This window comes from Poecilia latipinna, unplaced genomic scaffold, assembly GCF_001443285.1.
Source record: "Poecilia latipinna isolate Pla-1442-1.1 unplaced genomic scaffold, P_latipinna-1.0 Scaffold759, whole genome shotgun sequence".
Classification (NCBI taxonomy): domain Eukaryota; kingdom Metazoa; phylum Chordata; class Actinopteri; order Cyprinodontiformes; family Poeciliidae; genus Poecilia; species Poecilia latipinna.
In genome coordinates, this window is record NW_015113375.1 from 236,028 (window position 1) to 248,535 (window position 12,508).

The following is a 12,508-nucleotide window of genomic DNA, read 5'->3' on the forward strand; positions in this document are numbered from 1 at the left end:
GGGTAATAAGTTATCTGACAGTTTTGGTTGTGTCTCTTTTGTGTTGGTAATCTGAACGGTTTAAAGGGCCGTTTCCATCTCGAACTTCCACAAACGGACATTAACATGCAGTGAATAAATTGATTTTCGATCAATTTTTTCCACGAAAGAGTTAATAATAAACACATTTTCACTGAGGATCTTTAAAAGTCTACATATTTGAAATTTTAAATTGACATTTGTGACTATGTATACAATATAGACTAGCAAATATTGCGAGGGAACGCAAAAGTTTTGCAAGGTAACAAAAAAAAAAAATGTTCCCCATGTCCTAATGGGTTCAGTACAACACAAATCCAATTTCACTTTTTTTTCTTTTTTTTTTTTTAAATCAAAAACTTTCATATAAGTTGGAAATTGGATCCATATCAAATCTTTATTAAAGCTGCCTCCTTAATTTATCTAAAACTGTTCAGTTGCTGAGTTGTCCTTGTTTTTCTTCCATCAGGGCTACATGCGTCCTCTGAAACAACCAGACGGCAGCTCCATCGTGGACCCCCTGCTGGTGGACGAGATGTTTTATCAGATCCCAGAGATCCTGGAGCATCACGAACAGTTCTTGGAGCAGGTTGCAGGCTGTGTCGGCCAATGGCACGACAGGCAGACGGTGGGACACCTCCTCATCCACTCAGTAAGTGGAGCTAAAAGTTATGGATGAGAAGTTTAAATTGGCTGGATTGACATTTTCAAGATCACAGGTGAATTTTTAATTTCCACTATTAGGAGCCTTGCTACAAATCTGAGATGTAACTGTGTGAATCTGCAGTTTTTTTTCCTGTTTTTCCCCCCCCCCTTTTTTAACATTTTTAAGTACCTCTCAGCTGTGCTCTCTTAAATTATAAGTGATGCACCAATTTAACAAATATAGATGTTCTAAAATTCCCAGTTTTAAGCATAAATGAGCTGACTGATGATCAGTGTTTCTTGCACCCCACCCACATTACAAGTGGCCTGCTGATGCAGCCAAAGGTATCATTCTCTGTTCAAGGAATCGTACTGTAACACTTAGAAGTTTAAAAATGCAGCTGTAAGCAATGCCATAAGCAATAGTAAGATTTGTTTTGTTTTGTTTTTTGTGGAGGGATCTTTGCTTTTGCTATTCACACTACTCTGTGCCATACTTTGGCACTGTATATTTATTTAATTTCTGCAATTATATTTGATACCTATATCCTTTATCATTCCAGTTGTTTACCTATAACTTCAGCTGGGAACATATCTGCCCTCACTTCTTTGTGGATTGCTTGGATTATGGCCCACATCTGTTTTGAATGTTGGGTCAGTGGCCACTTTATAAACATTTAAAATGAGAAAAACATTTTTTTTTATACCCAGTCCATTTATAGAGGCTGAACTACATGCTGTATTTGTTAGACTGATAGTTATTTTCTCGCAGAAGAGTCACAAAAAAGACTTGTCGAAATTTGTTTTTCGTTTGACGCGCCCGAAGTACACACATTTGTTGTCATCGCTCTTTCTGGCACATTATCTCATGTGAAATTTAAAAAAACAAAACTTTTTAAAACCTGTTTACAATAATATGAAGACAAAAACTATATAAACTGTATAGTGTAGGGGGAGGAGCAAACAGTACTTTCTCATGTGTTGCTTGTATTACATTTATCAGAAACAAATTGCTAAAGACAGTAGGTTTCCAAATGCTAGTTGTGTTTCCTAAAGTTTCTTTGAGGGATAAAATGCAATCTTTCTATTCTATTATTCTGTTATTGAATGATATGCTCTCTCATCTTTCCCATATTGATAAGTAGCATAGAGATATGTCTGTTATATTACAGCCCAAGGAAGTAGAAAGTCATGGACTGCAGATTAAACGTTCCCAGATACTAAGTCAACCTAAAATCTAAGTAAAAAGCTTCAGCTGCATTAATTATACAGGAACTGCTTGAGCTTCACCCGACTGAGGCATCTGTGATTTCATTTTAAGCAATTATGGCTTCATTCTCACTAAAGAAAAGTACTGAAATTGTAAACTGGATTTTGCAGATTTTATCAGTGTAATACAATGCTACTTCAACTTAGTATCAACACATTTACCAAGGAGATCCAGTAAATGTAGAGGATGCTGTTGGTTTGTTTACTAAACCTCCATAAAACTGTGTTTTAGTTTGGTTAATGTAGATTTTTCTGTCAAAATTCATACAGTGTTCAATTTCTGTAATGAATATTTTAATTTTAGTGGCTAAGACAAATGTAGTATGTGCATTTAAACATACTACATTTGTAAAATTGTTTGTCCTGAAAAGACAAATAATTCTTCCAACAAGGAGAAGCTGGAATAAAGAGGGGCGGACCACATGTGGCAATATTTCAGCACTGGTTTTTTTCTAGTGGCTTGCTCTGTGCCCCTTTTTAAAACTTCCCATGACCTAATGATGGCTCTAGACCTAGATGTTAAACAAACACTCTTCCAAACGATCAGCGTCGGTCTCAATGTTACGTTTGGTCTTTGAAAAAGGCAGGAAAGAGAAATACTGAACTAGCAAGCAGAAATATGTCATAGACAAATCTCTAGTTTCTGCATTAGATTTTTTCCCCCCTTTTTTAGACCTGAAGTGATTATAAAGCCTTGATAAATTCAATTAAAAGTAACTTAAGAGCATTTTACCGATTACATGTGAAATTCAAACACTGTCTGATCTCTTTTTTTTAAAAGCTTCTCAAAGATTTCTTATACTTTCTAAAGCAAAACTGGAGCCACATGGAGAAATAGTCTCGATAGCAGGTAGTTGGTGGTATTTCTCCCCCACTAGCAGGCACTGTTGCACCACCTTCCCCCGACTATCTAAACGGAAGCGGCTGCAGTGTGCTGCAGGCCTCGTTGGCGCAGTAGGCAGCGCGTCAGTCTCATAATCTGAAGGTCGTGAGTTCGAGCCTCACACGGGGCAAGTTCCTTTTCGTTTTTTTTTTTTTTTAACCCCTCGGCTGCTTCAGTCACTAGTCGTTTTCATTTTTCTGGTGCTGTCTACCTTTGTGTCTCTGTCAGAATCAGCTTTGTCTCGTCAGAAAATGTGCTATGGAGTGTCATCACATAGTATGACAGTAATCCTTCAATTGTTTCAGATTATTCACATTGCAAATCCTTAGAAACGTAAACACATTCTGTATTTCAATGTACATTTGTAAGTAATTCAAATTCTCTTTAAAAGCTGGGACTGCTGTAATAATGTCTAGATTATATAGAATAATTTTATCTAATCATTTAAATTCCTTGGACAAGATTACTTTTATTGTAGAATTAGGCAAATTGTCAATACATTGATCATATTGTGTCAAGAAGTTGTCAGAAATCTTAAAGTAAACATATGATGACTTTTGTCCTTTGAGGAAAGAGAATATTAGGATTTTCAATATATATATTTCAAAATTTGGATGTTAGTCTTATTCACAGTTTTCCACACACAGTACTTTATGTTGCTGTTTTGTACAAAATTTCAGTTAAATTGATTGCAGTTTGTGGCTGTATTTTGATGACATTTTAAGGGCTATTATTTCTGTAACATAAAATGTATGAAATATGTAGAGCTCATGTAAAAAAAAAAGAAAAAGACATTGTTACACGTACGAATCAACACATTTTTAGCACCCAAATTCTGCTCTTAAATGAAGAAATAAAACAGCAATAAAGCCGTTTTACTTTCCCTAACTTTTAATTAAAAAATGCACTTGTTCATGAGCATAAATTACACTTTAAGCACACAGCCCAGACATGTTTTGAATCTGAAAGTCGGTGCTTAAAAAGATTTTTTGTTTTTTTCCTGACCGTATTAAGTGTGCAAACATCAAGGGATTAAAATGTTAAACACAAGGCATTGTGTTATCGACTCTCTGGCGGTGCACAGTTTAATCTTCTTGTTAACATTTAGACGAGTGGACACTCTTAATTAAAGCTAAGTAAAGATCAGAGGGAGCTATACTTAGAGAAAAAAATCTACTGGAAAGAACTTCACCTTTTTACCTCATGTGTCCTCCACAACTCGGGCTTTTGTTTTGACGTTGCTTGTGAGTTCCCAAAGTCAGAGAATGGACAAATTAAAGAGGGGAGGGCATCGGGCATGAAAGGTTGGGAACAGAAAATCTGAGATAATTAGGAAAATGTCAACTCGTATTTGATAGAGTGACAAAAATCTGTTTACTCTGTAATCGGGTTAAATAACAGCTCCCTCCACGCCCTCCTCTTCTGTTTAGATCGGTGCTACAATTCCAGCTCTCTCTCTCTCTCTCTATCTCTTTCTCTCTCTCTCTCTCTCTCTCTCTATCTCTATCTCTTTCTGTCTCTCTATCTCTATCTCTTTCTGGCTCTCTCTCTCTCTGTATCTCTCTGTCTCCCTGTTGGTCTTCAACCATTTGAGGGAAAATCAGGTCAGGCTGAGTCATCTGGGTTCATGTGTGTGATTGAAGGAGACAGAAAAATACAAGATAAATAGATTGACTGAAGGATTTAGTTTTTTTCTCAGAAACCTGGCAAATTTAGCTTACGGGAAATGTGGCGTGTCTTAGGTTTGCCCTGGTTTGTGTTTCCTGTAACTAGATGGAAGTATTCCTATAAGCAAATAGAGATTTTGAAAATAGTTTTTTTTTTTTTTTTTTTTTGAAAATTGAGAACAATAACCCCCGCCTCTTGCCTGAAATGTCTCGCTGGAAATAGGCACCAGCACCTTTGTCCCGACCCCACTAGGGACGACGGTGCAAAGAAAATGGACGGATGAATGGACAAAGAACAATTAAAAAAAAAGTTTTTATGTTTTTTATAACAACCTGCTTGATTTTGCAATGTCAAAAAGCTACATTTTCAAGTGTGGCATTTTAAAATTTCCTTTCTTTTAAAAGTAATTAACTTAAATCATTTACAGTTTGAAATCTTAGAATCTGAAAGGGGTTTTTTGTTGAGGAAAAAAGAAAGTAAACCTGTTTTTGTTGCTTTATTATTAGTATTGGTGGGGTTTTTTTGTTTTGTTTTGTCTTTTTTTTTCATATTTATTGGTACAGAGATTAAATCTAACACCAAATTTCTGTCCTCATTTTAAATTGAGCTCAAATTACTGCCTATTTCTTTCAAAGTTAAAACATCATTTTCAGGCTGATGTTCCTAAAGGGGTAATCAGTGTTTGTTTTTTTTTGTTTGTTTGTTTTTGTTTTCTTCCTGTAGTTCTCCAAAGATGCTCTCGCTGATACGTATTCAGCATACATCGACAATTTCCTCAATGCTAAAGATGCAGTTAGGATCGCAAAGGAGGCCAAACCAGCATTTCACAAGTTTCTGGAGGTGAGTGTCTGACCAAGTTTCTGGTGTTTCTTTTACGTGCTCTTTGTTTGTAGGAAAATTAGTTCAAACTTTCAATTCTCTGCTTAGGCAATCAAACCTCTCATCTGAAACATACTGTAATGATAATTATTCAGTGCAGGTATGTTAATAAGTGAGATTTTCTTTTGACTGCTCTGGCGCTGCAGTCAAATTTGTGGACAGTAGAACCAGTTCGCCATCTTGTGGTGAAGCTGTGAAGTTCACCACAGATCAGATTTTAGGGAGTTTAATACTTATGTTACCTGCAGTAGACCACCAATTAGAGTGTCTTCAGAGAGATGGGCAGGATTCCTAAAAGTACCTCGAGCAGGACTCTTGCCTAACAGTTTTTATTTTCAGAAACAAGCTCAACACTTCGTCCAATTATCATAAACCTTCCAACAAATCATTCACATTGTCGTAGTTTTTCCGGCCAACCAAAATTTCTGCTGGTTTCACTGTGCTGCATTTAATGCCCTGGGTTGTCCTCAATATTGTCCCATTAAAAAAATTATTCAAGCTACTGTTATGGCCTGGCTCATAAACCAAAACCAGAAAACAATGGGAAGCAACACACGGGTGTAACTTAGAATTAGATTTATTTTAATTAGATTTGGCTGGCAAGAAGAAGAAGAAAAAAAGAGCGAGACTTCCAGGAAGTGGTGTGCCTTTTAGTCTTATACAGGCCAGCTGCCTCCATTTCCAATCAACACCAATTTACCTGGAGCTCTGAAACACAAACACATTAACCAGGAGGGAAGGCCTCGGTCCATTTCACCACTTAGATGCTCTCTTTTTTGTGTGTGTGTCTGTGTGTCGATCGTCTCTCTCTCTCCCTCTAATCCAAAAGCAAAACATGCGTGAGAACAAGGAGAAGCAGGCTCTGGGCGACCTGATGATCAAGCCGGTGCAGAGGATTCCTCGATACGAGCTGCTGGTTAAGGTGACCGCTTCGTCTGCGCTACGCAGCTAGAAGTGAGACTTCAGCCGCACTCGGGTGGTATAAAGAGGGATTCATGTTTTTTTTTTTTTTTTGTTACTTGTTCAAGGACTTGTTGAAACACACGCCAGAGGATCATCCAGATCATCCGTTTCTGCTGGACGCGCAGAAGAACATCCACCGACTGGCAGAGAAAATCAACAAGGGGCGTCGCTCCGCTGAGGAGGCGGAGAGGGAGGCCAGGGTTATCCAGGAGATTGAGGCTCACATAGAGGGAGTTGAACATGTGAGATGTTTTGACTTTACATCTACCAACCTGAGCTTGTTCTGCGTCGATTTAGCCTTTTTTTTTTTTTAATTGCTGTCTTTTTTTTTTATTTTTCTTTGACAGATTCTGAATCCACAGAGGAAATTCTTGAGGCAGGAAATAGTCATGGAGGCGGTAAGATTAATGTAGCAAACTCTTTTCTGGTGCATTCAGTAGTATCAAACAAACGTTACAGAAGGAATGTGGTTCAGATCACCTGAGCTGTTCCTGTGTCTGTGTAGAAGACTGTAGGGGGGAAGAAGGACCGATCCCTCTTCCTCTTCAGCGATCTGATCATCTGCACCACCCTCAAGAGGAAGTCTGGCTCGTTGAGGCGCAGCTCCATGAGCCTGTATGCAACAATCATGTGCGCCATCACAGCACAAAGCCCACACTGCCCCCTGGTGTTCAAAAAAAATAATGCGACCTCTCTGTTTCAGATACTCTGCTGCCAGTGTGATAGATACCTCCAGCAAATACAAGTTTTTGTGGAAGCTTCCTTTGGAGGACGTGGAGGTGGTGAAAAGTAAGATTTTTTAATTTTTTTTTTATTTTTCTAGTTTTTACTTTTGTGTTATTGTATCAATTCACTTCATGCACGATAAAGAAACTAGTAACCCAATGTTTGAATGTCTCTCATGTTTCTCCCAAAGGTTCTTCTCAGGCAACCAACAGAGAGAGCGTCCAGAAGATGATTACCCGATTAGATGAGGATCTCAGCACTTTGGGTCAGATCAGCAAACTATCAGAGACCCTGAGCTTCCCACATCAGGTACATGTGGCTGTGCAGAGTTTGGATTGGAAAGTTTAGAAAAATATATTAGTTATCTCCAGCTCTGGAGGAGGAACTAGAGAATCTATCTAACCTCTTCCATCTTTTCATTTGCTCCTCTCAGTCCCTAGATGAGGTCATAAAAGACCTGATGGCATCAGTCCACAAAGAGCTCTCTGAGAAACAGTCTTTGGCCTTTAGCATGACCTTCTTGCCCACAAAGCTGGAGTTCACAACGGCCTCGGCTGAGAGCACCTTCGTCTTTGAGTTCAGCTCGCCCGACGCTCGGTCGAGCTTCGAACAGGCCTTTGAGGATGCCAAGAAAAAGTTGGGTCAGTGAGGAAATCTATCATGTCGAAGGGGATGAGATTCTTTTCAGTAAACTTTTATGTCTACCTGTAGCTGAGAAGCTACATCTCCTTTCAATTTTGCAAAATCTAAGAAAACTTTACATGTGTTTCATGAATCGGAGCAGCCTCGCTCTACTTGTGGTGTTAAAATCTTCCTGATTATTTTTTTGTGTTATTTTAGCCATGAACAAGGACCAGTGGGACCCAGAGTTCCTGAAGGCAATCCCTATTATGAAGACCCGCAGTGGGATGCAGGTGTGTTTTTTTTTTTTTTTTTTTTTTGTTTTTTTTACCCACAAAAAAAACTTTTGCTTGCTGTGTGTGTTTGTTGGATTTTGCTTGTACCAAATAATCAAATAATGAGGGGGAAAAAACAGGTTCTGAAAAAACAACAACATGTATTTATGATTTGTTTGTTTTTCTAGTTTTCATGTGCCTCGCCCAGCCACAGCTGTCCCGACAGTGGCTGTGAGGTTTGGGTGTGTAACAGTGATGGATATGTAGGCCAGGTGAGAGGACATGGCTAAAGATTACCCGATTACGAATAGCAAATTCAATTTGCAGCCATTCTGAGTGATGTGACGTCTTCGTTGCAGGTTTGCTTGTTGAATATCAAAGATGAGCCCACGGTGGAGGCCTGCATCGCCGTCTGCTCGGCCAGGATCATTTGTATCGCTGCGGTTCCAGGACTCAAAGGAAGGTGGGTGCACAGTTAATGAGCAATCGTTTATTTTTCCTTATTGACATGTTGCCAAAAACAACATGAAACGCGTGTTCTTGAGGACGACACACGTTTGGTTGTAAATTCAATTAAACCTGGCTCTGAGATTAATATGTCGGAAAATCAGCTGCACTTTACTTTGTTGGCCGTGTAGAGATCCGGCATACATTTCTAGATGGAGCTGAAATATTTGATGAGTGCGATTGTGAAGCTTTTCACCATGTTGCCCTCTCAGGGATCGTGTGTCAGAACCTGCGCCGACCTCCGGGCCTCCTACTCATCCCCAGCAGCAGCTCGACATCTCCATCTCACCTTCGACCTTGGAGCCAACGGAGCAGCCAACAGGTCAGCTGCTGCCACAAAACCCTCCTTATAGTCCTGTTTGAATTATGTTTGTGAGGGCGGTGGGAATACGTTGAGATTTAAAATCTCCATAAATTTTAGCTTTCATAGTAGATCACTGTCTGATAATTTTGCTGTGTAGGTGAGAAATAAATGCACTTGCTTTGCTAACTTGTTGGCCCTGTTTTCTTAGAACGTGATCTAAATTTAGTTGACAAAAAGCCTCTGAAACATAAGAGGTTGTTTTCCTGCAACATCGACCAACTTGTCCGTGACGGTTTTAAGAAATAAACATCTAAAGTTTGTCATTTGTGGACTGTGTGAGATAAGATCAAGTCGGATCTTTTAATTTCTGGTGACGTGATAACGTTAAATAAAAACAAGCCTTCCTTCAGACTGTTGGCTTATCTTCCCCAGGACCAGGGGCGGAGCTTGTGCCGTTTGACAGCGATGACTCGGACGATGAAGATTCACCTAGTCCTTCTTCAACCTTGCAGAGTCAGGCCAGTCACTCCACCATATCGTCCAGCTATGGCAGTGAGTAATTGTGCCAGATTTAGCCAGTTGAACCACCAGATTTTGCCAGCTCACCGGGCATTACTCTGTTCGTTTCCTGAAGACGATGAGGGTGTGAGCTCCAAGGACATGGCCACGGAGACCACCAGCAGCGAGGAGGAGCAGGAGTTCCCCGTCCCGAGCTCCTATGGTGCTCCTGGGATGCTGGGAGTAGGCGGAGGGAGTCGCGCCCACACAGAGAGTCCCATGGACGGCCGGGCCATGCGCCGGTCCTCCAGGGGGTCATTCACCCGAGCGAGTCTGGAGGATCTGCTGAGTATTGACCCAGAGGCGTACCAGAGCTCTGTGTGGCTGGGCACAGAAGATGGATGGTAGGGAAATGAACTCTTTTCTTTCCTCGTATTCCCTGTCCCAGTGTCTTTCCTTAAGCCCTTCAACCCATCCTGTCTCTCACAAACCCTTCTACCTTCCTTTCTTTTCTTTTCTCTTTTTCCTTTGCTTCATTCTTTTGTTTCTTTCAACGCTCTGAAATTTGAGTTTGTAATGGTATGTGGATTTAACATGAAACTTTTGTTTTGTAGTTACTGTTTTGTGCTTGAGCACATCCATCCATCCATCCATTGTCAGCACGTTAATATCCGTGCATTCATGGATATAAAGCAGCTGTTGGATGAGAGGCAGCCAACGTCTTGTCCAGGTTTCTTGATCAATTGTGACATCTGTTTGTTTCAGCATACACGTGTACCAGTCCTCAGACAACATTCGGAACCGTAAAAACAGCATGAAGATGCAGCACTCAGCCTCCATCCTCTGTATATTGTAAGTCTGCCTTTTTGCACTTACGGCTCATCAGTCTTTGAAAGTCTTTATTTTGTTTTCTTTATTTATTTGACCTTTAATTGTAGAGGTTGTCTAATTGAGATCCAGAGATATCATTTCCAACTCAGAGTTGTTTTGATAAAAAGGAAAAATAAAATCATTTTACTGATAGTTCAGAAACACAGTCTATGAAGGCTGAGTCATTTGAAACTTGTAACTTGATGTTTTTAATTTCAACTTTTGTTTTTATCCCCTCTAACGTCAGGTACTTTGACAACAAAGTGTTTGTATCATTAGCAAATGGAGAGGTTATCGTCTATCAGAGAGAAGCAGGTGAGCTAACGACTAAAAAGTGTTTAAAAATTGCTGAATAGTTTTTTTTTTTGTTTGTTTTTTAAACCTTTATTCAGGTGCAGATGCAATCATTAGACAGCACAAAGCTGCCTGCCTCAGGATCACAGCCTTGTTGGCCTGCAAGGACCTGCTGTGGATCGGCACCAGTGCAGGTGAGGACACGGAGTTTGTCTATTTAACTGCGGCGGTCCTACAGTCGCACAATGCTAATGGAACAATGACTGCAGAAATGCAACATAAATCTGCACAATAGCCATTCAACATTACTGAAATCGGATGGGGAAAAAAAGAAACCCACAGTAATAAGCTGTCTCGTATTGTATTGTGGCTTGCAAATTTACGTTGAGATTTTAAATTGTAATTCTAACATTTCTGGCCTGCAGAATCTGAAGCCGATTTATTGTATGAATTCTAAGTTTGAGTTTTTGTATAAGTTTTCAAAATTCAAGGTCCTTAGGTGGTAGACCCTGATTTTCAAAGAGATTTGATATTCTTCAGGAGTGGTCCTTACACTGGTGATCCCGACAGTGAGCACAGGAACTGGTGCCGGGACTCTTAAGTCGCCTCTGGTTCCGATCGGATCGGCTCACGGTCACACAGGGCACGTTCGGTTTCTGACTTCAATTGAGCTACCAGAAGGATTTGACATGAACTTCCCTCCAACAACAACAGACTCCACAGGTACTTTGTTGCTTTAGCAAAAACAAACAAACCAAAGAAAAAACTCCTTCACGTTTACAGAGCTGTGAAAAAGTATTTTTAAGTTTTTGCTTTTTTTTTTTGGCAATTAAGTATTTCAGATGAGCAAATTCTATTATCGAACAAAAATAACCCCAGTTTATCTGGATCTAGGCAATCGGCCTCCGAGCAGCAGCAGCAGCGTAGACGACGGGAGCCTCCAGAGGCGAGACTCCACACACCACAGGACCTCCACACACATCCCAGTGAAGACCAACCACCTCGTCATTTCTGGTGGAGACGGCTACGAGGACTTTAGGCTGACCAACAGCAGTGAAACCATCGGTCGAGATGACAGCACCAATCACCTGTTGCTCTGGAGAGTCTGAGACAATCAAACACCCCGTCTGACCAATCTCCCTCCAGCACCTTTAGGCGTTGTTTTTTTTGTTGTTGTTTTTTTTGCTCAGTCCATCCGTCTCTATGTGCTATGACACGACTCTGAGCTCCCTCCTGGATTTATGAATGAATACCACCACATCACACACTCGGCTTTTGTTGTCTTCCTGGTGATGTGTGCATTTTTGCTAATTTTTTCTGTTGAAAGAGATATAGGAAAATTGAAGTTCCAAAAACAAACGTGCACAGACGAACTTATTTTCAAACTGAGGACAAATAAAGAACTTACACAGGCGGATCTGGATTCTTCAGGGTGTCTGTGCACAAAAACAGGAGGATTGAGTCATGTGATGTGATTGAGGCATTGCATTTTCTTTGAAATGTAGTCTTTTTGAACTTGAAATACTTCAGTCCATCGTTTCATCCGCAGATGATCAGCTGTAACAATGTACATTAAATGTAACATAGCTCAGAATGGTAGTTTGAAATTCTTATTTTATTTTAGTCCTATTTTTTCAGCTGAAATTTAATGCTAGCCTTAATATCAGATGTATTGTCAGATTTTTCTGATTCCAGTCAGGTGGTGATTATCTGTTTTCACAATGGCTAGTAATAGTTGTGAAACTGCCAATGTCCTTTTTCCGCCACTAGAGGGAGCGTTACGGCGAAACATTGCACACAGTCTTATTAAACAATAAAAAAAAACATATGATTTTTTTTGCAGAAAATCACATTTGGTTGGCTCGGTCAGTTTTACTTTTGCTGTCAGTTAAAGCTTAAAATGTGTCCCACTGGGAAGTGAAATATAAGTGCGTTCCTCAACACAGTCATGCCAAAGCCTTGTATACGTTAATGATATGTTTTGTATTTTTTTTGCCATGAAAAGTCAGCTGAAGTTCTGTCATGAACCTCTTCACTGATGACGCTAAGCTGCGGACGCAGAAATAGTTGTGTACAGTATTTATGCTT

The 12,508-nt window shown here is 39.9% G+C and overlaps 1 protein-coding gene and 1 non-coding gene across 2 annotated transcripts in view; both read left to right on the top strand.

Annotated features, from left to right (window-relative positions):
* Positions 1-11,529, top strand: part of arhgef17 (Rho guanine nucleotide exchange factor (GEF) 17) — a 72,279-nt gene extending 60,750 nt beyond the window's left edge. The window contains exons 3-22 of the mRNA XM_015046004.1: positions 488-670; positions 5,207-5,323; positions 6,192-6,284; positions 6,391-6,567; positions 6,673-6,723; positions 6,831-6,940; positions 7,029-7,114; positions 7,242-7,360; positions 7,485-7,692; positions 7,892-7,965; positions 8,136-8,219; positions 8,307-8,410; positions 8,667-8,776; positions 9,191-9,310; positions 9,393-9,660; positions 10,022-10,108; positions 10,374-10,462; positions 10,519-10,614; positions 10,961-11,143; positions 11,315-11,529. Coding sequence (XP_014901490.1) covers positions 488-670; positions 5,207-5,323; positions 6,192-6,284; positions 6,391-6,567; positions 6,673-6,723; positions 6,831-6,940; positions 7,029-7,114; positions 7,242-7,360; positions 7,485-7,692; positions 7,892-7,965; positions 8,136-8,219; positions 8,307-8,410; positions 8,667-8,776; positions 9,191-9,310; positions 9,393-9,660; positions 10,022-10,108; positions 10,374-10,462; positions 10,519-10,614; positions 10,961-11,143; positions 11,315-11,529 — 2,574 coding nt within the window. The remainder of the gene's footprint in view (positions 1-487; positions 671-5,206; positions 5,324-6,191; positions 6,285-6,390; positions 6,568-6,672; positions 6,724-6,830; positions 6,941-7,028; positions 7,115-7,241; positions 7,361-7,484; positions 7,693-7,891; positions 7,966-8,135; positions 8,220-8,306; positions 8,411-8,666; positions 8,777-9,190; positions 9,311-9,392; positions 9,661-10,021; positions 10,109-10,373; positions 10,463-10,518; positions 10,615-10,960; positions 11,144-11,314) is intronic.
* trnam-cau (transfer RNA methionine (anticodon CAU)) lies at positions 2,873-2,945 on the top strand. Its single transcript has one exon. It is a non-coding gene; the product is annotated as a tRNA-Met (tRNA).
* Positions 11,530-12,508: the final 979 nt, after the last annotated feature.